This window comes from Diaporthe citri (genome assembly GCF_014595645.1).
Source record: "Diaporthe citri strain NFHF-8-4 chromosome Unknown scaffold_4, whole genome shotgun sequence".
NCBI lineage: Eukaryota > Fungi > Ascomycota > Sordariomycetes > Diaporthales > Diaporthaceae > Diaporthe > Diaporthe citri.
In genome coordinates this window covers 5,057,846-5,081,709 of record NW_025064849.1, presented here as the reverse complement: position 1 = coordinate 5,081,709, position 23,864 = coordinate 5,057,846, and the positions used below count along the sequence as shown (strand labels likewise).

At 52.2% G+C, this 23,864-nt stretch overlaps 10 protein-coding genes across 10 annotated transcripts; 5 read left to right on the top strand and 5 right to left on the bottom strand.

Annotated features, from left to right (window-relative positions):
- Nucleotides 1-165: 165 nt before the first annotated feature.
- On the bottom strand, nucleotides 166-4,958 carry INS49_010490 (uncharacterized protein; the record flags this gene model as incomplete). Its single annotated transcript, XM_043171215.1, has 7 exons — nucleotides 166-205; nucleotides 351-394; nucleotides 696-778; nucleotides 851-1,228; nucleotides 1,837-2,873; nucleotides 3,927-3,954; nucleotides 4,799-4,958. 7 exons carry the CDS (start codon nucleotides 4,956-4,958, stop codon nucleotides 166-168), a joined length of 1,770 nt encoding a protein of 589 aa, XP_043025780.1.
- A 267-nt stretch (nucleotides 4,959-5,225) lies between these two features.
- INS49_010489 (uncharacterized protein) lies at nucleotides 5,226-6,436 on the top strand (the record flags this gene model as incomplete). Its single annotated transcript, XM_043171214.1, has 2 exons — nucleotides 5,226-5,304; nucleotides 5,904-6,436. The coding sequence occupies 2 exons, from the start codon at nucleotides 5,226-5,228 to the stop codon at nucleotides 6,434-6,436; spliced, it is 612 nt and encodes a 203-aa protein (XP_043025779.1).
- Nucleotides 6,437-7,147: 711 nt separating this feature from the next.
- On the bottom strand, nucleotides 7,148-8,323 carry INS49_010488 (uncharacterized protein; the record flags this gene model as incomplete). The annotated part of the gene is made up of 1 exon (XM_043171213.1): nucleotides 7,148-8,323. The coding sequence occupies one exon, from the start codon at nucleotides 8,321-8,323 to the stop codon at nucleotides 7,148-7,150; it is 1,176 nt and encodes a 391-aa protein (XP_043025778.1).
- Nucleotides 8,324-9,140: 817 nt separating this feature from the next.
- INS49_010487 (uncharacterized protein) lies at nucleotides 9,141-9,824 on the top strand (the record flags this gene model as incomplete). Its single annotated transcript, XM_043171212.1, has 3 exons — nucleotides 9,141-9,204; nucleotides 9,342-9,745; nucleotides 9,816-9,824. 3 exons carry the CDS (start codon nucleotides 9,141-9,143, stop codon nucleotides 9,822-9,824), a joined length of 477 nt encoding a protein of 158 aa, XP_043025777.1.
- A 1,050-nt stretch (nucleotides 9,825-10,874) lies between these two features.
- INS49_010486 (uncharacterized protein) lies at nucleotides 10,875-11,397 on the top strand (the record flags this gene model as incomplete). Its single annotated transcript, XM_043171211.1, has 2 exons — nucleotides 10,875-10,961; nucleotides 11,017-11,397. 2 exons carry the CDS (start codon nucleotides 10,875-10,877, stop codon nucleotides 11,395-11,397), a joined length of 468 nt encoding a protein of 155 aa, XP_043025776.1.
- A 1,163-nt stretch (nucleotides 11,398-12,560) lies between these two features.
- Nucleotides 12,561-13,624, top strand: INS49_010485 (uncharacterized protein; the record flags this gene model as incomplete). Its single annotated transcript, XM_043171210.1, has 2 exons — nucleotides 12,561-13,385; nucleotides 13,508-13,624. The coding sequence occupies 2 exons, from the start codon at nucleotides 12,561-12,563 to the stop codon at nucleotides 13,622-13,624; spliced, it is 942 nt and encodes a 313-aa protein (XP_043025775.1).
- A 515-nt stretch (nucleotides 13,625-14,139) lies between these two features.
- Nucleotides 14,140-15,075, bottom strand: INS49_010484 (uncharacterized protein; the record flags this gene model as incomplete). The annotated part of the gene is made up of 1 exon (XM_043171209.1): nucleotides 14,140-15,075. One exon carries the CDS (start codon nucleotides 15,073-15,075, stop codon nucleotides 14,140-14,142), a length of 936 nt encoding a protein of 311 aa, XP_043025774.1.
- A 33-nt stretch (nucleotides 15,076-15,108) lies between these two features.
- Nucleotides 15,109-15,756, bottom strand: INS49_010483 (uncharacterized protein; the record flags this gene model as incomplete). Its single annotated transcript, XM_043171208.1, has 1 exon — nucleotides 15,109-15,756. One exon carries the CDS (start codon nucleotides 15,754-15,756, stop codon nucleotides 15,109-15,111), a length of 648 nt encoding a protein of 215 aa, XP_043025773.1.
- Nucleotides 15,757-16,749: 993 nt separating this feature from the next.
- INS49_010482 (uncharacterized protein) lies at nucleotides 16,750-19,419 on the top strand (the record flags this gene model as incomplete). Its single annotated transcript, XM_043171207.1, has 1 exon — nucleotides 16,750-19,419. The coding sequence occupies one exon, from the start codon at nucleotides 16,750-16,752 to the stop codon at nucleotides 19,417-19,419; it is 2,670 nt and encodes an 889-aa protein (XP_043025772.1).
- A 1,141-nt stretch (nucleotides 19,420-20,560) lies between these two features.
- INS49_010481 (uncharacterized protein) lies at nucleotides 20,561-21,304 on the bottom strand (the record flags this gene model as incomplete). Its single annotated transcript, XM_043171206.1, has 2 exons — nucleotides 20,561-20,835; nucleotides 20,902-21,304. 2 exons carry the CDS (start codon nucleotides 21,302-21,304, stop codon nucleotides 20,561-20,563), a joined length of 678 nt encoding a protein of 225 aa, XP_043025771.1.
- Nucleotides 21,305-23,864: the final 2,560 nt, after the last annotated feature.

Genomic DNA, 23,864 nt, shown 5'->3' with positions numbered 1-23,864 from the left:
ACATCCGTCAAAAACTCGCTCACAGCAAGTCGCTCGTTCGGGTAGGATCCCAAGCCATACTCATTCCAAGGGGCGCAGGGATTGTAATCATGGACAACGAAGCGATTTCCAGAGAAAAAGACCACCTGTGCATCTTTGCGCAAGGCGTGGCAGACGAGGAAGAGGTCAGTCGGTGGGCTCCAGCACCGACAGTTGAACGAGAACGCTGCGTGGCGAATACGGCAGAAACATCCGACCGGGGGCCGGGGGTCTAGATGTACATACTCGGGAGGCAAGGAGCCAATCCAGCACTTTCGAAACTGGCATCCATGGTGCAGCTCAGCTGGACAGTCTTGCCAATAACAACTCACGAGACTGGGTTGATATCCTGTATGTTGCCGACTCCACCTGACCTCTTTCCAAGGTGTTATGAGGTCAGTGTACTCGAGAATACGGAAGCGTATCTCTCTAGGAAGGCGCAACAACATGGAACCTGAGCCTGCAGTCATATTCCTCAAATTGTAAGTTGGCTCGTCATCGTTGATAATCCCACAAGCTCGAAGGACCGAATTTCGAGCAATCTGCTCCAGCCCGCCATGAGGTGTTCTGCAGAGCCTGACATGGCAGTCTTTCAGCGGCGCCAGGTTGATGAGTGGCGCTACTGTAAGCCTGGCGGCAGATGAAGTCCTGGGATCTCGCGGGTCGAAGTCGCATACCAGAGACATGTTGAGCTTTCCCGGGTTGACGCGAGACCGGATGTAAGCAGCCGTTGAGCTCCAGTCCCCAAGCAGGTTGTTCGCTGAGTGATCCGAAGGCCGCAGTGCCTGATCATGCCAACCCATGTGCCCTGCCTCTGAGATTCCTTGCATACATGTTAACCAACTGCAAGGCACTTCGTTGAGAACGATCTTGAGATGCGTCAGCGAGGCAAGGGACGCATCGCTCAAGTTTCGTATTCGTCGGAGAGACCTCGCGTCCTCGTACTTGGTCTCAAAGTAGTTGGTAGAGTAAAGCACTTCAGAAACTTCGTCGTAGATTGTGCGGCACGAGAGTTGTAGGGCGCGGATCCCGAGGGCTCTCCTGCTGCTCAGACCATGCAGGTCGAAAGCGTACGGCATGCGCCACAGGGCGCTGTGGAAGTGGGAGTAGATTTGACGCCGCAGAGCGGGGGTAAGGCGAAGGATTGGCGAGCCATGAACAGATGGCGGGCTCTGCACAGGATTCATTGTCCTGTCACAAATGTTTGAGTCTGCAGATTTCAGGATCGACACGTACATCAGATGATACGTGATGCGCGGCTTCAAGTAGATATTTCCACGGCTGCTGCCTGCGCTTACTAACAACGGCGTCTTGGCGACATTTACGTGCAGACGACTGCGGAAGTCGCAATGTTGATACTGATGATGAAGTGACAAAGGATTATGAGTTATTCTTTTCCCACGCCCTTCCTTCTTTCTGCTTTCATCCCCCCCCCCCTACCTCTCGTTTTAATCATCGTCTTTTTCTCTCACTCCCCGGACTTCTGTTTTTTTATGGCCTTTTTTTCGCTACGTCCTAGAGACTCTTTTACTTCATTTACTATGTATTGTAGCACAAGCGGGACGAGAATTGAGTGATACGAAAAAAGGTGCAGGGGGGGCAATTACTTCATGTGACTCACCTAGGAGGCAGCGTATATATGAAGAAATTGTCCTCTATTGCAATCTTACCGCCTAACTTTATAGCAAATGCTTAAAAAAGATTAGAAAAGTCGCTAACCCATCCCGTATCTCTGGTCGAACGGGGCTTAATAGTCCAAAGCACGCCTTATAACTTCCCACGCATGTTTTATTCTCTCATCAGGCGTATTTTCGACACCCTTCACCCGGGGGTTAAAATCCTCCCATAACAGCGACGGGTGGATGTATCGGTAGTCGCCCGCCTTCTTGCTCATTTGATGTAGCAATGCAGCCATGTTTTCGGTCTTGAGAATCAGATTCTTCCCGCCGAATTTCAATTCCACATCCTCCCGCTGCTTCTTACATTTTCTCTGAAACACAAAGGCGAGAACTAAAGCTGCCATCGCTGTGGCCACCGGAGTGGCAAAGGATGTTCCCCCAGCGATCCGGAATTCGCCCCCTTTAGACTCGGGCCAGTGCGTGATGATGCCTTCGCCCACGGCCATGAAATTGTCCGAGTTTCGGACTGCTGGGGGCGTGAAGCTCGACCGGTCCATCCCAAGGTCATCCCTGCACGAGTGAATCCCGATCGTCAGCGACGGCTTTCTCGCCGGCCACGCTGCAACACGCTGCAAATTATTGCCAGCATTGCACATGGCTGCGAAAGTGACAATCTTGGCGTTTTTGGCTCTTTCCAGCGCGTCTTCCACATCCTGGTGAGAGGACAAGAAACCGCAGGACATGTTGATGAGATGCACGCGTTGCTCAATAGCCCAGTCTACTGCATCAGCAATCGCTTTCGGTCGTATACCTCTGAGGATTTCGGTTGTCTCGGGCCCTCTAGCCGAAATGCCTCTGTTCCTGTCCCCCTCGCACACTCGGGCGACGTAAATCTCTGCTCTGGGGGCCAATCGAAGTATGATACCGGCAACTTGAGTTCCATGTCCATCGAGGTCCATCACATCCCTCGCGGTCTCAGGCCTCTCGGGGTTGCAGAAATTCTTGAAGTCCTTGATTCTGGTCCATTGAGAAGGCTCGTTCTGTTGGTGAATAGGCTTTCCGTCCTCGTCGAATCTCACTATTCTCGCTTGCTGCCAGTCACGGTGCGTAAGGTCAATCCCGGTATCTAGGATGGCAATCTTGACTCTTTCATCCTCTTCCTTGAATTGGAAATTGTCTGGTGACTGCAAGGTCAATATAAGCCTGTCGAGTGCCTTAGAGCGTCCAATCGGGGAGCTACGTAGACAAATATCAGCGACTGTCGGGATGTTTCTCATCGTCCGGGTACATAGCACACTTGCCCTGCATCTGATAATGAGAAATTGTATCCATCAATTGCTCCGTAGACATCCATGCAACTTGATGGAGGGTCTTTCTCGGAGTCTGCGCTTTCCTGGGCCTCCTTTGGTGATCCAGATCGCTGAGAGAGAACCTCATTTTCTCCCCTAGTGTCTTGGCTCTCTCTCAGCACGGGACGGTTATCCACCGGGCCTGAGTTGGATGTTTTCCCACCAGGCTGTTCGCCTTCTGAACCATTAGACAGCACACTCCCGAAATCGTCAGGGATTGCTGACTCCTGACGATGGCATTGCAGTGGGACGTTCGGGGCCTCGTGATGCCCGTCTTCCTTCGCGAGCTGAACTGCAGTTTCTCCTGCACGTGTCTTCGCAGAACTATCCGCATTGCACTCCAGCAGTGCCTTCGCTGAGCTTTGTTGACCATATGCTTCCGCCAGTAGCAGTGGAGTCCATCTGTGAACGGCGGTCCTGGCTTCAGTATGATCTCTCCTTTGAATGAGTTTCTTCACTACCGCAACCTGACCCACCCTAGCTGCATGATGCAATGCCGTCCAGCCTTTGTGGTCGTCAAATTCTAGCAAACTACCGATTGACGGCGATACCTTGCACAACTGGAGAACATATTCCACGACATTTAGTTTGCCCCTGCTCGAGGCCCAGAGGAGCATTTCCACAAAGTCGAACCCTTGTCCATCAGCTGTCAGTAGATACAGATCTTCTTGGAAGACCCCGTTTTTAGGCTCCAATGTATTTGTAGGAGGCCATTTGGCCAACCTAGGATCCATGTCTTCCTGAGATAAGTTTGAAGAGTCGGTCCGCTGGAGATATCGATAATCCCACGAGCTGGCTCCGAATGCCCTCAGAGTGATGGCACTGTCTAAGGCTGGGCGGCCGAGTGCCCAATCCATGGGTAGCTTTCGAGATTTGGACACCAAGTCTACGTTTGCACCGTTGACGATCAAGAGCAGCACGAAGTCAACTGGAGCCATACCTGCAGCGAACTGTAGGGGTGTGAGGTTCTGATGGGTATCGTTAGCCAATTGTGGATGTTCATTCAGCAATCGGTGGGCCGAGTCGAAATTCCTGGTGATGATGGCCCGATATAGCTCAAGGACCTCAAAACGCTGCCCGTCTCCCGTGACTTTCCCTTGTATCAAGACTTCGAAGTACGAGACAGGCACAAAACCTCGGGCTTCGGGCAGAGTGTGACTATATCCTTCATACCATTCAATGCCTTCTTTCATGTCGGTGACGTAGAAGAGTTCGCCGCGTGAAAAGCTGAGTTCCTTTCTTGATTGGGCCTCGTAGCTGCAGGAGGCTCGGATAACCTGGAAAATTCCGGTTGAAGGTGTTTGGTCTTGGCCCCATCTGGGATCTCTATCATCCCCGTCGCTGTCACTCTGGCCTTTATAAACGCACAATCCTCCTGAGCACATGGACTCCATGAAAGACAGACTTGATGGCCCGGGCCTGGTGCTGGATTGAGACGTAGGAGTACCCCTGCCACTACCGCCTTTGCCCTCTCTGCCGCCATTTCTGCCTCTACGCCCTCCACGTGGGTGCTCAGGGCAGCGGTAGGGGTACGGACTTTCTTCTCCTCGGACAGCTTCCCTCGTGCAATCGCGCCCTCTACATCTCCCGTGTGTGGGGCAATACCTCTTTCCTGGGTTTCGAGGGATATCGCAAAAGCCTGTACCTTTCTCCCGCGGAGCTTGGCAGGTGTGTTCCTGGCAGTATGGCGACCAAACCAGTTTCCCACCGTGTGATGATAGTTTGTCATGGACGATTCGCTCTTGACACCATTTGACCATGCAAGGTGACGGAGAGGATTCTGGTCGCGTAGATGTAAACCTGTAGACGGACCTGGGCCACTCGACTCGTTGAGCTGGTCCCTGAGAGAGGGATTCACGTCGTCGGGGAAAGATTCGTATTCTTCAGATTGTTCAATCTTGGCCCGATGTCTGGGGATTTCGTAGAACTGTAGGTCAGCGACAACAGCGTGGACGCCTGGACGGTTGATCATATCGGAATTGTCAATAAGCACGTCAAGGCTACACCTTGGATTCTTTGTCGCGGAGCTTTGATCAAGCTGTAATGTGCCTCGGCGGCGGAAGCTTTCTGTCACTTTCCTCAAGTTGAACTTCGGCGGGAGATATCTGAAGGCTGAATGAGTCAAGACCTTGATGGGGCAAAGAATCAGGTAGATGGACGATCAGAGGGCGGGATATTCGGAAGCACACAAAGCGCACAGTGACAGTGGAATGCGATGGGTCAAGAAGCTCGGAGGCAAATGATCACAGGAGATTCGAGGTGGGAGTGCCCAGAGGCTGGCAGCAAAGCCGCCATCACCTCGTCAGCAGGCATGAGATGTATGGGGGCTATGCAAGCCACTCCGAATCGTCTTTACCAGCTGACTTGCATTTTTCAGCTCCTTCATGCTTGTGTGGCTTTTCGAACAGGCAATTCAAGGACCCCGCACTTTCGGTCAGAAAGGTTTAGTGCAAAAGATCTTGTTCAAAGCTCTCTTCCTCCCGACCTCTCTCGCCCGAGAGAGAAGGTCAAAGTCGCTCAAGAGACGCACCCGATTTATACCTTGATAATTCCTGGACATTTTGTGTTCGAGCCTTGCCTATCTAGGTACAAAGATGGCCATATCGTCCGGTCACATCGCGGGCGACATGAAGTGGTTCGTGCATCGCTACCCGCAGAAACACAACACTCTCATGGTGCTTGGAAGCATTCTCACCCAGCCCGACGATCTGGAATCTACTCTCAACTATGAAAAGGGGATCAGTCCTTTTCCGGTCGATGGAAAATTGGACCAGACGGTCGCCGTTCAACAACTTATCAAAGCTGAGCTGTCCGAGGATCTTGGAGGACGGTTAAAGGCTCTCCTACCAGCTAAACACCGGTGGAGGTGTTGAGGGAAAGTTCTCAGATACTTGTGAGGCTACTATTAATGCCCTAGATATCCGCGCAGAGGTCGTCAAACGGGGCGCCGCCGGCGAGTATATCAACGAAGCACTGCAAATCCCCGAGGTATCTCAATACGTCAGAAAAGGCTTATATGCCAAGTCATTGTACATGATCATCGGCGTCGCGACATGCAAGAAACTCTCTATGAGCCATGCGAGAACCCGGGAGACCATGTTCTCCGCTGACCTGGACGCCAATCTCGCCGTTTTGGGACCCGAGGCTGGAGCCGGCTTGTCAATTGGAAACAAAGCCTCATCGGCGGTGGAGTTGGAGATCCAGGAGGAGTGTGACTTCTCATGCAGGGTGGGAAAGTTCCAGTACTCGCGGCGTCGGAGGATAATCAGAGAGGCAAAGGACTTCACAGACGGTGCGCTTTTCGATCGAGAGAGTGGCACGAACGACGTTCCACTCACAGACACAGAAGCCGAGGCTATTTACAGTGACGAGCCCGTGTTTGACGAGTTCGAGAGCGAGGATGAGGCCGTGTATTCATCTGACGGTGTGGTGATTCACGCTTTCGGCTAAGCTTTGGGCAGATGCGTATTGGCACTTTCTAGATCCTCTCAAATGACTACAGAAAATTTACAATGTAGTCTGACTAGATATCTCCTAGCATTAGACGCTCAGCTTCCCTCGAGTAATGCCCTGGAGCTATTGAGAGTACGAGTCAACACGGAATCTCATACGCGGCAGATACAAAGACGACACTAAAACCCTCGAGTTTCTTATCAGTAGCCTTTGCGGGAGCTCGACCCACTGTTGATGCAAAAGGCTATGTTGAGTTGGCTAGGGTGTCGTGGACGTAGACTGCGGATGTCGTGCTCAAATTCTTACAGACTTTGGTTTGATGGATAATAAACATTGTTGGGAAGGAAATTCAGCCAATCATATATTTCTCCCTCGTCTAAAATAATGTGCCTAGGACCACTGTGTCCGTGAACATAGTATGGCCACATGCGAGCTGGTTTATCTCAGTTTCTTTTTTTTTTTTCCTTCTTTTTTTTTCATAAAAAGACAGCAGATTTCAGAGCTAAGCGTGCCTACTATTCTAAGTATAAACCGGCACAGAAGAGATGGAATTGAATGATTAGGTAATGGTCGCTTGACACTGAAGAAAGGCTTTCTCCTTTACATTTTAGGCAACATAAAACCATGTTGCTACAACCTGCCATAAGATGGCCTACTATAGGCGGGTAATGTGCTATAAATTAGCCTTGAGAACTGAACACCTCAGCCTCAGGCTTGCACCCCCAGAGCGTAATCTTCTCCCACCTCGAAATCTGCCATCAACCCATAATGATCAGTGACAAAATCCAGCCTTCCTTCCTCAGCAAGCTTCGCGCTGATAGATTCATCTCCGATCTTGACTCCGACACCAATCTTCTCCAGGCTCTTCAGCTCCAGAAGCTTCTGGTCCCCATCGCTCCCACTTGGCTGCCAGAAACAGACCTTGTCCATTCTTTTATGTGGAAATCTCGAACTCCTGCTCTGGGGGCCCCAGGTATGTCCCTCCGGATCACTGTCTTTGCCTCCCATCTCGAGGTAGGCATCCTTAAATCCATTCACCTCAGGCTGAGTCAAGTCATAGTCCTGGTTCGCGTTGCAATCCCCCGCGAGGATGCCACTCACGACCCCATCCGATTCGTCTTGCAAATATTTCGCACAGGCCTTCCATTGGATTGGGCGCATAGGTGGCTTCCCCGCCATGGAGTCCAGGTGAACGTTACACAGCCGCAGAATCGACCGACTGCTCCCCGTTTGTCCCTCGGTCTGCCCTCCCGAGGGCGTCACTGCAATGTCGACAAGCAGAGCTTCCCGCTTGTACTCGCTCACAAATGGCATCCGGGATACTGCCGCGATACCGAGACGCCTGTCCACGAGCGTGACACTGTTGTATCCGCACCGCCAATGATCCGTTGTCAGATCGGTGACGAGGAATCTCTCTTGGATCCAGGCCGCCGAAGCGATCTGGCGCAGGTCATCCGCAATCTGCGGGTCAAAGCTCTTCTCCAGCCGGTCGAAGTTGATAGGCATGTCTTGCCGTAGCTCCTGAAGGCAGATGACCACCGCCGTGGATGCGGGGATGTCCTCTGCCACAGTCTGTAGGTATGCGAGAGCCGAGGCCATGCGGGCTTGGGGAAACGGCGCCATGAAGTCGATGTTCCACGTTAAAAGGCGGAGGTTCGAGATCCTCGCCTTCTCATCCGCGCCCGGCGCCTCCTGGGCTGTTGGCGGCCTGCCACGCTGCCATTTTGAGCCGGAGAAGCTGTAGTATGGCTGAGACTTGGGCGTGTACTCCTCCAGCTGCTTCTGGGTAAGCTTGGTGACCAGTGAGGGTGATACCATAGGATCTGGTATATCCCGGGGCGTGGACTTCGACGGAAAGAGGTTTTTGAGAAAGCGGCGGCTCATTTTGATCGAAGCAAGTCTTGGTGGAGTTGAGATGGATCCAGTTTGGCAGCCTGTTGGTGACGGCAGGTGGGGTGCCTCACTCGGTCAGCTTCAGCTGTGGCACAGCGTGGTCGATGGCTGCCTGGAGCTGTCTGAAACAACTTGTACTCGTCTGTCGAGAGATCCGATATGCTGCAATCCGTCTACGAAGCTGGAAATCAAACACACGAGAAAGTCAGAGCGGTATACGAACAGTTCTGGCTCAGTTCACCCGTTTATGGCATAGTATGGAATGTTGATTTGTCGCCGGCGGCAACCGGAATTCCCGGCTCAGCCCCCGGATGCACTTCACGATCGACAAATCACCTTTCTACCTAGCGCGTGATTCCAAGATGAACCAACGCTTATTAGTTAGACAGTTGTGCCAAGTTGCTTCCAAAAATGCCTTTCCTTTGTCCATTACTTCGAAAGGGCAAGCGTTTAATGTTTACTGAGAGACCACATCCCCCCGTTAGGACCTAAACTTTGTGGAGACTGGCGGCAAAATAGGTCATAGCTGGGCTTCCGGATACTCAGGCAAGAACTAAGGCGCCTGCTGTGCCGCAGCCTGCATTAAGGTTCTAGACTACCTACCAACCAATCCGTTCTGGCAAGCATTGCTGTTGGCTGCCAGCCAACATGCTCGCCAGTGAAGTGGGTCCGATCCTTCCGGCCTCATGAAAAGTTCGCGAAATAGAATCGGCAAGATCTCTCTTTCTTTTCAATTATTCTCCTTGAGATTGGTGAACGCAGAATCGTCGCACACCCGCGAAGTCTGCCAGCTTTGCGCTCCGAAATTATGCCCACCACTCCGCCATTCAAGATCCTTGGCTACGGCCACACAGGAATTACTGTCCGCTCTAGTAAGAATGAGAACCAAAATATTCTGCCGATCGTTAGAGTCTAGAATGAGGCAGCAGACTTAGGCCCTCCTTCAATGAATCGTACTGAAGCCCGAGGTGCCTGTCGAGATGGAGTACTCACACTGCATCGTGCGCAGTGTCAGACAGTCTTCGATTCTGGGGGGACATCATCGGTCTCCCCATATTTTGGGAGCAAACTGTTCCTGGCGGCGTTATCCCCGGCGATCCAACCAACATAATCACAGGCGCCTCGGCGGGCACAACCATGCACGCAACCTGGCTCGGAGTCCCACAGACTCCTCACGCCGGTGGAAGCAGCGAGCCCGCTCACATCTCCACGCTCGAAATAATCGAGTATGAGCTGCCGGCCGACATTGCTGAGGGGCAGAGGAGCCGCAGGCTCAACCCAAGGAGCTGGGACGTGGGTGCGGCTCATGTTCATCTGATCTTGCAGGGGCTCGATGAGATCGTGGAAAGGGTCAAGGCGGAGGGTTGGAATCTGTACGGTGGTGTATTTACGGTTCCGCAGGAGACACCGGGAGTGAAGGCAAGAGGACAGAGGGTGTGCTATCTGAGACGGCGAGATTGTCGAGCTGACGGAGCCCTCCAAGGGGGGTTAATGGTAATAATGGCGGAGGATACATGTATGGGCTGTGGCTTTGGTCGGTGATTTTTTACGGGCAATGAGGGGTGGTCGGTTCATAGTGTCAACAAGGACAAAATCCATGAGCACGCAGTGTTTACCTGCTCGTTTTGAGTCGAATAATTCAGTAGTTCCCACATAAGACGCCTATCCTTTGCTTTGAAGAAAATTGTTCCGTTGAGTTTACCATACGTTTGTACCATGCAGGGTGAGATAGCTTTTCGTGAGGAGTGGAGGAGCTACACATGGGTAGTCTTGGGGCCCCACGCGTACAAGGCAAAATGGCATTTCACGCACCCAATCCCAGCGTGTCTCAAGCTTCGCTACAGAAAAGGTTAGTTCGAGGGATTCAACCCTGCAGCAGCCCTGCAGCAGAAGGTCCAGTCACAGGCACCAGCTTTCTCCCTATCCTGGCTGACCTGCATACTCCAGCCGCCACATAGGGGCCGGAGTGACGTGAGAACGAGGCCCTTTCCGGTCCTCCATGCATCGTATAAAATGCAGCACACTCATCCGCTAGGTGACCTGATTCACACAGAAAGGTGGCTTCTCCATTGCACGTTAAGAAATGGCTCTCCCTGCTCAAATTTGATATATTATTGTTTGAAAGAAAACTGTTTGAACGAAATCTTCCGATGGGGTTCAGGAGAATCTGCAGATAAGCCTGTACCATAATTACTGTCTTTCTCGGCCGCCTATCCATATCGACAGACGTTGGACTTGCTTTTGCTTTCGTTGCGCCTTGATACTGTCCCAGTCGACACCATGACAACGTTCCAGGTGACAAACAGTCACCAGCTAGCCATTGTTGTTGCACCACTGATTGGGGTCACACTGGCTACCACATGTGTGGCTTTAAGATTTCGCGCCAGACGACTACGGGAGCAGGCTATGCTGTTTGATGACTGGCTTTGCCTTGGTGCACTCGTCAGTCTTCCTTGCCGGCCAATTCTTGCTGGTCTCTCAGGGCCCCAAGAGCTAATGAGCCTGGCGCCAGATCTTGACATGGGCGTTCCAAGCGATCAACATGGCTGCGGTCTTCAAAGGAGGGGCAGGTCTTTCAATCGTGACTGTCATGGAGATTGATCCGAATGCTGTTGTCACTTACTTCAAGGTGAGCTTATGGGTTCTCCGGTCTGTGGCACGTGAAGCCCTAACAAGACCGTTAGATCATGTTTGCCAACTCGGTTCTCTGGTTCAGTACAGTGATTGTCGTTCAACTTTCCATCATCTTCTTCTACATGCGGATATTCGGAGTGTCCATCATTTTTAAGTGGGTATGCTACATTTTGATCGCCATGATCACTATGTTCTGGGTCTCGGGCTTCTTCTCTCTGATCTTCAGCTGCACACCCATAAGCAGGTCTTGGAATAGCTCAGAGACGGGGACTTGCTTGCCGTACCAACCTTACTGCGTCTCGGTCGGCGTTCTACATGTCCTTTTCGACCTTGCGATTGTGGCTCTTCCTATGCCGATGATTTGGCACTTGCGGGCAGATTGCCGAACGAAGATCGTCTTGTCCGGTCTGTTGTGTCTCGGCCTGATGTAAGTCGCCTACTCACCTGTTCTCCTCCCAACACCCTTGCAGAGGAACCCGTATTGACCGTGTCAAAGCGCAACTGTCATATCATTCCTTGGGATCGCTTGTATTGTTGATCTTACCGGAATCTCGCAATCGGATGTAACCGACTACTTGTGGCTCTCGATTCTTCTCCAAACCTTGGAACTTCCGATAGGAATCATTTGTTGCTGCGCTCCCAACCTTAAGCCCGCCGCTGCCGAGATTTTAGACGCCTTCAGTTTCGTCATCGATCGCCTGTTTTGTTCTTCCCGACGCATGCGGGCGTCCAAAGATCATCCGAACGGACCAATTCCGCATCAATCGTCTGAGAATGTTTCCAATGCTCAGTTTGTGCGTCTAGATGACAGATCGATCAGAGTGGACAGATTGATCAGGGTGGAGACGGGTCGTCTGGCAGGAGGGGTTCTTGGCCAAGAAGATGGCATAGAGTTAAGATTTAAAGAGAGCGAGTCGATGATTGTATAAGGTCCGTGAGTGAGGGCAAGATATGGATGTCAAGTGAGGGAAGTATGGTGGGCATGAATGTACATGCCCCTATATATTTTCAATCAAGAGCGTGTAATCACTCTCAACCGAGCAGTACCACCGTTGCCTGAGCCTAGGTACTCTCATTATGTAGTCTGAAACCGTTATGGTACACAGAGGGCAAGGCCAGGCCTATGCTGACTCTGGTACCTCCTGTGGAGGGTGGTTGAGGATATCGAACTGTGGAGTGAAGCATTGGTTGCACCCGCCACAGTAACAACAGCTATCATTATAGGAAACAATTACAGCAAAGAGGTCCCACGCAGCTTCTTTGAAAACCTCTTTGTTAAATCGAGGAGGAAAAACTGCCGGCCATAAAGAGTCACACGTGTGGAGTCACTGGCGATGCTTTGTTCTTCAAAAAGAATGCCTTGTACTTCGGGTGCTATTTCTGGATTAATCAACCACTTGTCAAGTGGATTCCACAAGGAATTTCCGCCATTATATAAGATCGGCAGGACCAGACAAACGGCCAGGCCCGTGGAGTTACATGGCTCTATACACGATCCCTCCATCCCACCACAGCGCACGAGACACTTGAGCATATTCACCAATACTCGAAAGTAAAGTTTACTATTAAACAAAACCTGAATATTCAAGCAAGGATGGCCTCAAAAAAAGAAGAGGAGCCTGTTTTTGGTGCTTATTTCAGCGCGGAAGCGCTCGCCGCACATGTTAGACACGAGGACGACGATGAACAAAGCAGCGAAGAACGCAGCAGCCATGAGAGTGACAGTGACGAAGAACTCGTTAGGAAGATAAAGAAGAAGCACGTCGTCAGAAATGTGGAGCCGGTCTCAGTCGTCAAACCTGAGGTGGAGTACCAGACCAAGGTCCCATCTAGGTCGACAATCATAGCGAATATCAGCCAGAGAAGGATGGATCGTGTACCAGTGAACGAGGCGGAGCGCACAGACATATGTCTGCCCTGCGGGCTGGATACCATCTCATATCCGGACTTGTCCCTCCAAGAGCTCCCATGCGGGCATCGGTGGTGTAAGAGGTGCCTGGCAAGAACCTTCAAGTTCGCCACCGCCAATAACACGTTCCACAGGTTTCAATGTTGCACTGAGGAACAGATCCCGCTGAAATATTTCAAGGCAATCCTTGAGAAGAAACCTCATCCGAAGCCAGAATTTGAGCCGGGCTACGAGCCGGGTTCACGCATGGTGATCGTCCTGCCTGAGGAGCAAGAAGCCCCCGCATTTGCTGAAAGTCGAGACTTCAACCCACTTCGAGTTTCCGAGTCCGTACGGAAGGAGGCAGAAGTGTTTATCAACAAGAGCGACTGGAACACGTACTTGGAAAAGCTGGAAGAGTTCGAGACACGGCCCAGAGACAAGCTGTACTGTTACCGAAAGCTATGTGGCAGCTTCATCCCGATGGGAGACCGGACCAAGACCAAAGGCACTTGCCCGCAATGCCAGCGGGTAACATGTTGTCGATGCCGTAAAGGTTGGCACACACACCAGAGCAAAGATGGAAAATGTGATGCTGGCAAGGACAGGATGACGGTGGTTGCCAACGACCGCAAGCTAATCGTCATGGCTAGGAGGAAAGGTTGGAAGCGCTGTCCTCGCTGCAGGATGTTCGTGGAGAAGGCCAGGGGAGGGTGCTCCAGTGTTTATTGTCGCTGTGGCAGACACTTTTTCTATGGCTAGATGAATAGCCTCGAGAGTGATACTAACAACAGGAAATTTTGCGGGTGTCGGAAGAACATGTTTATAGATCAATTTTAAGAGACAAAGCCTGGTGCTTAAATCCGTGCACACTCACCGGAATCAGTGCATGTTCTATTCTTGCCTATACAGGTAACATCGTCATTTTCAATGATCCATGTTTGCGGCAATAGACTTTCAATGAAATACTTCGCGTAATTGCTTACTGAGGCGTGTGTACGGCCTGTGCTGAATTAGAAGCCCGAGTAACTACTATTCTGCCTAATTTTTAGACCAGGAGGCTAAATCAAATCGACATACTGCAAGTCCGTTGTGCGTTCTTGCAGCACCTCGGGTGACAGGGTCAACATTGCCTCAGGCTCCACAGCCAGTCGCCGCCGAAATTCATCGAGATCGACCCCGAGACTTTCAAGACGCGGGTCCTCCTAGAATATCCCCCCAGAACGCAGATCCCTAAACCGCCGCGACCACCCAAGCCTGGCAGTGCCCTCGATCATGCTGAAGCCTATGTGGTCAGGAAGACTTCCAACGAGAGGCTCAGCGCGAGCATGGTCGAGGGAAGCGCGACACCTACGTATCCACCTGTGCCAAGAATAAAATTGTTGCCACCTGAGCCCCAATCCATTCTCTTCAAGAATCTCTGCGCATCACTTCCCATCTTGTAATCGTCCTCAACGAGGTCGCCTCCTGACACGAATCTATTCACTTCTGCTTCTGCAATTTGCGAGGTGGGATAGTTGCCGTCTTGGACATGCACAAATTCCGAGATAGCGCCGCAGAGCACAGTCCTGGCAATAGCGCGCAATAGAGATCCCCCAGGCGGATATTTCGCCGTCGCGCTCTGCGGCGGAGTAACGCGTCTCAGGAACTCAACGCCTTCGCTCCAGTCGCGGTAACAAAACTTGGGTGCTGACTGTATCTCCGTCACCACTGTTCGTGATACACCGAGGACTCGCAGTGTCCCGATCTCTGGGAACGCGGAGAACCCCTGTATCTGCGAGGAGGCGAATGTGTCTTTGCCCCAGTGAAAGCTTGCTCTGGTTGACCAGTCAGGCACCCAAGACGGTCCTGACCAGCGGTTTGGAATTTGAGACAGTTCGCAATGGCGCAGGATTGTGAGCCCGTTGGGGTTCCCCATGATAAAGTTGCGCGTAAACTCCGAGTATAAGTCGACAGTTGGCCTGGTATAATCCGGTTGTCCGCACAACCTCTGTTGGTCCTCCAAAAGTAGGGACTTGATGCCGTATATACGATCCCTGGGGTCAGAACAAATAGCGTTGTCGAATATGTTTCGTGTTGACAGGACATCGGTCCGTCGCAATTGGAAAACGAAGCCTCCGATGACCCTGAGGCGTTTCTGCAAGAGGTAGACCACACTGTCCGGTTCGGACCGCCTCGAGTAGAACAAACGGAGGGCTTTCCTAAAAACAGACCAAGGCATTTGGTGCGGCCCACAACACACGAAGGCCTTGTCTTAAGCCACTAGAATCTCTTGCCGGATCCAAAGCCTGTCGAACCAGCCTCTGTTGAGGAGGCTGACTACAGCAGCTGACTGCTCGGCATCCATAGGAAGATCAGAGTTTGCATCAGCGATGCTGCGGTCGGCATGCTCGAGTTTTTCAGTAGGCATGATTCGATGCATGCCGCCCCAGTCAACATCGACTTGCGAGCCAATGTGCTCAAGTCGCTCCATCGCCAGGCCACTTCCGTTGGCTTCCGGGCCAAGCCAGACCACGACGTGTGCCGCGCAGGCGAACAGCTCGCCCATCCTAGCCACTTCTGCGCCTTTCTCAACGTCATCGGACTGATTGATGCACAGGGCGTCGACCCACATGACGCGTTCCTGATCGGGGTGCCGGAGATGCTGCAGGGCCGTCTTGAGGTTCCTTGTGACCTGGAGCGTGGCCCTGTCGGAATCCCCAATGTAGATAAATTGAGGCGCCTCCGTGGAGCCCCAAACGTAGGATAGAGCTTCGTACCTGGGTGGGCTGTGTATCATGAAGCTCTCGACGTGCAGATCGATGGCTACATCGTCATCGCCGACTCCAGGCTGTAATGTTGCGAGTCTGATCGACTTTGCGCCGGGAATCCTAGGCAGAGGCTTGTATCTGTAACCTGCCATTCTGCTGGGCTACGACGTCGGAAGTAGGAAATCTTATTCGAAAAAGGTTCTCAAGGCCCCTCGAAAGTAGTTGAATCAGGATTTACAACTAGACTCCTCGGGACTCTGGGCGCGGTGATTCAGCTGAGCGGGGCTGTGGTGACAGGGCCCAATTTGCATCTACGCATAGATGCGACATGCATATAGTAGAGGTCCGGTTTCTGGATCATGTATCAGAATAGTTGGTTCAATTCATGTGAGGATCCAGTTTGACCATTATCTCCGGTGAGTCCACCACCTCATAGTAGGTAGAATAAGTGATCGAACGAGGACTCCCATCAACACACACATCATCACAGAAGTGGTTAGGCCGGCCCAGGTAGAACCTCTCGTAATGGTCAGGCCTACGAGATGTTGTGCAATAATGTTATAAGAAACACCAGTCAAGAACTTTGGCCAAGAGATCATTTATCAGGCTCACCGACGCGTGGTGGCGTTCTGCCGCCTCACTTCCACTCCGTGCTAACGCCATTTGGCAGGTGTGCCAGTTGGTTGGTGAGCTGGATCGACAGCTTGCAGGCGCACAGCCGACAGTGTAGATGACAAGTTACGAGAGCTCCGCCCCCGACTGGTAAACATTTGACCGCTGGATGCGGGACAAGCTTAACATGAATTCCGGGAGGGAATGGAGAGGGCCCGCAGCCACTGCACTTCGCGCGCTTGGAGATGCATGTGACCCTCCGGTACCTGCCTTCCCATCTGAGGCGGGCAACGGTATCAGCAACCAGTGTGCAGTGCAGCCCTCATTCCACTGACCGATAATGGCCTTTTTCAGCCGCATGTAGGCAGCCAAGTGGGCGAGTCATAACACACGACCTCCTTTAAAAACGGGCGTGAAACCTGTCACACCTTTGCATGGCGTTCATTCGTCTTAGTTTACCTACAATCGAAGCAGCTCTTCCAATTATCCAGGACTTCTCCGTGGCCTGTGTGCCAGGGGCCCCTGGCACTACTATGTTGTCTCGAGCAGTGCTGGGGGTTGTTGTCATCCTCGGCTGCCTGGCCACTACCATCCTGGCCCAGTCGCCCAACAAGACTGTCGAAGACTTCTTTTCTGCCGTTATTGACAACAAAGCGCATACACCAAAGAAGTGGAAAACCTCCATTGGTGGACAGAACTTCACCTGGTGTTGCATCCAGGCCGTGATCGAGTCCCTGGCCGTCGACGAGAACGACCACCTGGTGTCCGTTGACAACCCTCCCATCACCGACCTGAACATAACCGAGCTTCTCAGAGCCCGAGACGAGAACCAATTCCCATGCACCGCCCAGTACGATCCAGATAAACCCAACGGCGCCCCAGAGATTAACGTACCATACTCGTGGTTCGCCGAAACTTGCCCCGGGTGGGCACTCAGTAGCGGCAGCAACCTGAATGGCTGGCTTCAACCTTTGTCCGGCTTCCTCCTGCCGGCCGTCGTCTTTTGTCTCTCGGTACCACGTCGCCGAAAGATCCACGTCTTCCGCGAGTTCTTTGTTGCAGACCTTGCAGGGATCAAGAGCTACATTCCCGCATCCTTCGGCGCGATTGGTGCGATGATTATCGTGGCGCTCGATACGATCCTCTGGCTGTCAATATGTTGGGGTCTGTCGGCGCCGATGATCTTGAGTGGGTTGTACGAGGCTATGCTGGATAGCCGCGTGGTTGACTTTGTGCGAGAGAAGATGAAGAGCAGGAATTTGACATTGGACATGCGTTGTCGGCTGTTGATGCTGGTTCTCATCGGAAATCTTGACCTGGCTCTTGAAGACGACCCTTACTCAGTCGCCCCAGCTCAAGAACGTCGGCCGTCTCCCAGCAATATCGTTATCCAAGGAACAAGTCCTAATTCAGGTCGCAGTCTGAGTCGTACGAGGAGCGCCACACTTGACAGCTACGCGGTGCAGCAGCAGCCTCTAGAAAAGCCCGATACTCCCGACCTCGGAGTCCCTCTCCATCGGCTGTCCAGCGGCAAGGGATCAGAAGGGGACATCGCGGAGATACAGCAACGAACTTCTTCTGCCCATGCTGATCAACTGGGAACATCATCCTGTGACAGCACCACGAGAGCTAATAGTACCTCAAGACGATCCGTTGCCGGTATTCCAGCTTCAACAAACCTCGGCATCAACAGCCCAGACATGCGCACCGCACATCCTGAAAATGCAGTCATACAGCGAAGGTCTACTGCTCACCTGAAAGCCTCACCGTGGCGTCATATGGAGGAGCTGCTCTATCCGATCCGGCTATACAACGACGAAGATACCGAGAGGCACCTTTCACCACGGCAGTACGCCAAACGCAGCCATTGCCACGACTTCTGCTTCGACCGCCGGTGCACAAACTACACACACTTCGTGAACGAGAAACCGCATATGCGAACCCCCAAGATTGAGAAGCAGATCCGCAAGACCAAGACACGTCTTCGGACCATGGTCAACTGCCAATACTCCTTCGGCTCGATGGTAGGCGCGCCGGTGGTCTTCTTCCTGGGCGGGTTTGTGTTTGCCCTCGTCCAGAGCGTCCAAGAACTCGGGAACGAGGACATTGCCCTGGCCCTCGCGTTCGGCCAGTGGTACATGACGATCCCTCACATTGCCATCATATCGGGCCTGCTACTTGCCGGCAACAATCCCAACATCCTCGAGGGCGTCTTCGCAACCCAGCGCCAGGATGAGCTTGACCAGGTGAAGTTCCTGGGGCTCAACTTCGGCCTGGCGTATCCAAGCTGCTACAAAGTTGCCTGGCAGTGGCACAGGGGCTACAATAAGCTGTGTTGGATTCGTACACTGCTCGACACATATGGCCGTCCCAGTAATGCTGTCCTGGACCGCGTTGGACAGGACGAGCAGGAGGACAACATGCAGGATCTGGAGGATCTCCGCGACAAGACGACGCTGTCCCCAGTCGACTGGTTCCTGGTCCTTTTTATGGCGGCTTTCCTGCTCGGGGTCCCTTTTGTCCTGGCCTTCCTCACGGCGTTTTTCACACCGGCGGTGGGCCTTTCCTGCAGATCATTGACCTTCACCGTCTACGCCTGTGCGCAGTTCGCACAGGTCCTCCTTTGGATTTGGGCATATGCTGGGGCCCCGGGCAGGATGAAGCAGCCCAATACGTCCGCGAACAATAACGGGCCATTGGATTTCTTTTGGCGTGCAGGCTGGCTGGACAATCATGGATTTTACGACCCAACGAACACGGATCACTTCCTGGATCCAAAGGAGCCGAAGAGCCCTCGCACGATCTGGCGACGGATGAAGTCTCGAGACTTCAGAGATGTCCGCTCCGTATGGACATGTCTCTGGTATTCCCTCTACATCTTCTTCGGTGTGATTGCCGGTGTAGCTGCCTTGGGCGGGACCTTGATGCAGCTGCTTGGTGTGTACACGGCCAATATCTGCCAGGTCTCCGCGTACGACTGGCTTGACCCGTACAGGCCTGATGTCACCGCGATGATCTCCGTCAACACCAAAGAGATGATCGACGACGCTCAGATATACTGGGAGCCCTGTGGTATCACCGCCATCGCCTTCATGACTTTTGTGTCGTTCGTCGGCTGGTGGTATCAGCGGCGGATGAAGGATCTCTTCACCACCCTCGTGAGCGAGGTCGATCTGGACAAGTATGCTCGCTCGGTGGGTTGATGTCTCGCTTTGTCTCCCAATCAGCATTTCTAGGACGTGCGGGAAGGGAAAAAAGGCTTTACCGCACCACCTTTAATCCGAAACGAGCCAATCTAGAGAGCGTTACTAATAAGTTCTACGTATAGGACACAAGGGCTGCAAAAAGATCGTCGATATCAGCCGGCGGTGTGATCGCCGGGGAGGAACGACATTTATGGGAGAGTCCGGTAATGTAGAGCTCTAGCGTGCCTGTATTATGGCCAACAACTGTGTGTATATACTTGAATATAATCTTTCCGTACTCGATCGGACCAGGAACCTGGACTTTACCACATGCTACACCACCCAAGCAGGTCTTCAGCTGAGCGGCAATAGCAGATAACATGATGACTTGCAGGCAGCTCTTGTCAATGTCATGATCATCATATAGGCACTTACATCGATAAAACATCACGCTTCTTATGTATGCGCGCCGAGAGCTTACTTTCCTTGGTCATTCATGTGCGTCCCCAACAGCCGGACATGTGGGGATCAGGCTATCGTTCTCGCTCTGGTGAACAAAGCATGGTGTGCTCTGGGCTGACCTAATACCTCTCCTCGGCATGCTCCGGGTATTTCAGAGGATGAAGGGCCAGTACCAGAAATCGCAGGAGCAGTGTTCATCCCGACTGTGGCTGGGTGAGACTCCAGTTACACTACAGCTTGCCTACTGGGGAATGGAGGGGTTGCTAAGCCTTACGCAGATACCGACAAATGAAAGAGATCATGGTTCGACTGCGTATACGGGTTTGCCATGTATTGCTGCACGGATTAGCCTGATATGCCACCAAAAGTCATCCTATATGACCCTATGCTATAGGGAATCGTTCCATGGTAAGAATGGCTGATTAAGTTGTACGCTGCCGTTTGAGATCCCTGTGGAGTGGAGGGTCCCCCCTGGACGATCAGCGGCCCGCTAGCAGCTGCCATTCAAGCACATGTTTACAGTCATCCGAGGTTTTTCATTCTCTGGAAGAAACAATTTCAATTCGCTTTGCAAGGATTTATATACATCCTAAGTGAGGGCTAAGTAGGTACATGAAAAGTGAACAGATCACTTTAATGCCGGTGATCAAGGACATCTGTCCTGATTCCCCCCTTCTGCCAAGTGACGTGCAGCACTTTAGGCGGCGGAGACGGTGATGTCAGCGGATCCGCTGCTCTTGTAGCCCTCGACGGCGAGGATCTGGTAGTCGTGCGAGCCCAGGGTCAGGCCGGCCTTCGCCCATGCGTCGAAGTGGTTCTTGACGGTGACGGTGCCGCCGACGCGGTGGTTGCGGCGGACGGACCAGTACTGGTCGAAGGTGGCGGTGCCCTGGATGCTGGGCTGGTTGACGCGCTGGGTCTTGTAGATGTCGTATGTGTCGCCGTCGGTTGTGACCGAGGAGATCTTGGAGGCTGTTCCGTATTTGTTAGTTTACTGCCCGCGTTGTAGCATGTCGCAAATCGTATTTTCAAACTCACCTCCCGAGCTGGGGTTGTAGTCGCCGAAGCTCTCGACGATGTAGTACTCGACGAGGGGGCTCGTCGTCCAGCCGTAGACGGAGACGTAGCTGTTGACCTTGGCGGCGTTCCATGTGCCGCTGTACTTGATGGACCGGTCACTGCCGGTTTGCCAGCCCTTGCCTGCGACGAAGTTGTCGCAGTTTGACCAGTCCACGCTGAACTCGCCAGCGGCCTTGTTGTTGTATGTCACGGTGCTGTCGGCGCCGGAGTTGTAGAAGGAGTAGAAAAAGCCGTTGTTCGTGCCGGTGCCGGTAGGGGTTGAGCGGTCCACGAGCTGCTGGAACGAGGATGCGCCGTCAACAGCAGGCGCAGCGATGGCGCCCGTGGCGGCCACAAGGGCGAGGAATGATTTGACGAGCATCTTGAATGGTAAATGAGTGTGTTGGATGCTTTGTGTTGATGAGAGCTGGAGAATTAGTTGTCGATCACGGCCAAAGATTGCAGGGAAACAATGCCTCTTATATTCTACCCAGCATCTGCGGTGAACGTCCGGCCCATGAATAATACCCATCACCCTCCATCAATTTAAAGTTAGACCCCGGACGCAGAACGTCGCTTTGATCCAGAGCCTTGGTCCGAAGGGGGCTGCGAGTGGATCTTGCCCCGGCCGCTCCGGGTCACTATTGGCAGAGCAGCCGCGTCAGAGGGTGGGTGACTTACGGAGAAACTCGCCCAGGCACTTTCATTTACTGCAGTGGCAGCCAGATGGTCGCGTGCAACACTGCCAGGCGTGTCCCAGCAACAGGGCGTCGGATAAATTACCGTACAGCGGAGATCACTGATTTAACCGGACGCATAGGGCATGCGGGGCCGTCAAGGGGTGGGCCGTCGTGCGGCTTAACTGGCTGACTGGGTACCAAGCTCCATAAGTGCTCAGGGGTGCGTCCAAATACCGGCTGCTGAAACAGGAGGGCGGCTCAAATTAGATGGGAAAGGCTTGTGCTTGTTTGCCTCGGATATAGATCCGCTCCGGTCGCTGAGGAGCTACCCACCCAGCAATAAATCGTTCGTTCACTGGCCCGATGATGTTTACATTCCCAGAACATTGTTTCCTACATCATGCCTGAATGATGCCAGTGAGGATCATCCGGCTAAAATCGAGGATCATGCACTGGCAGTGAATGGCCAGGGTCTCGTATAATTACCAAACATTGAACGCAATTGGAAAACCACTTCTCGTCACCGTCCATCCTATTTTCTTGAAACAATTGCCCAGCCCCTGGCTTGCTCGTGGCATCAGCCATCGCACGAGGGCAAAACAGCCTCAACCAAACATTCGTGCTGGAGATGCTACGATACTCAAGGATCGTTGAACCACTTCACAAATATTGCACTAATCTGCGGCATACCTAGGCAGTCCTACTGCTCAGATATGAGATGTGGTCTCTTGCATTGCTGTGCAGCCAGGCTTCCGTATGCTTCGCATTTGGATAATCATGCATAATTTCACCGACTCTGATTACGGAGAATCAACCTTCAAACGCATGCTCCCTGGTGGTGGTTAGTCTCAGTCATTATCAGAAATTCGTATGAGAGAGACTGCAGATTTTCTCTTGGCAAACTTGAATGGTAGTTGCAGATGCTTGAGCCTGACGGCTACTTTCCTTGTAGCCAGCTCGCTGCAGCAAGTCAGTGAAAAACGCAAACATTGCTCTATTCAATATTGCTGGCTTCTGCAAGTTTAAGCCTTAGTCAGCTCCTTTAGGTATTAGTCCCTGAGATAGCGTCTGGCATATGAATAGGCTAGACCTGGGATGTTTAATCCTCGTGGTTAAGCACTTACCTTTACCTGAAATGATATGTTTAGCGCATCCTTAATTAAGCCGAGGCTTTGTATAGCGAAGGCAAAGTTGATGTATTAGCGTTAATGACCTCTCTTTAGATTTTAGGACCATTGACAAGACTGAGGACAGAGACCACACCATTCTTGAATGAGATGAATATATTTTGGTTTACAAAAACCACTTCATTTAAGCGCGGCGAGCTTGTGTTTTAACTTCGCTTGAGGGTCCTGCTTTTCCTTATCCTTGTCTGAGTCTTTTAACTTGATAGACTGGGCCTCCTCTTCGCCCTAGTCGGATGGTGGATGGGTTGGTTTTCCTTCTTGGGCTGCCTCCAAGTCTTCGCCAGAGACCACTGCCAAGTTATTATCTGAGTCCGAAGCCATTCTCTCCTCTCATGTGCCCTCAAACCTAGGGACTTTGTCCCAGGCGAAGCATCAATCAATCAGTAAAAGTGAAATACAGCATCCCTTATAATGATATTACCGCACACATTTGATTGGTTCACAACCTATCCAAGACAGCTCCTACCAGTATAATGACCTTTGATAGGTGAAACATAGGGGGCCAAGCTTTTGCAATGGGCTGGCCTCCTTATCTAAGACAACCTTTCACTTCCTGTAACCATGTCAGCAGACTGGCTTTCTCATCACCTGAAAATCACCTTCACCTCAACGATTCTCGTAGAAGCTGAAAACAGATCTTCATTATCGGGAGTATGTTTATTGCCTTGTGAAGTCTCTACCTCTGATCAAAGACTACATAGATGTCCAACTCTGGAATCCTCATATAATTAACAATCAGTATATGTCAGGCTGATGTGAAGGAGGGTCAAACTTTATTCACTGTGTCCTATGGCAATAGTCCCTTGTCATGGTTCTTCAACCACCAGAACGTGCAGCTTGACATCTGTATGTGGACCTAATATTTAGCCTCATCTGAGGATATCGAGGTCACAAAGCTTCACCCCCGGGGTACCCAGCTTCGGGGTTGTCGCCGGCGTCCCGGGGTTATTAGTGGCACATCTTGTGTGATAGGCAGCCGCGCGGGAGGTATCCATCCTGATATTGTAGGCCCTGGGTCTACAGAAATCCGTCAACTGATTTGGATTCACTTTTTGTTTCCCCACCTGCAGAATAC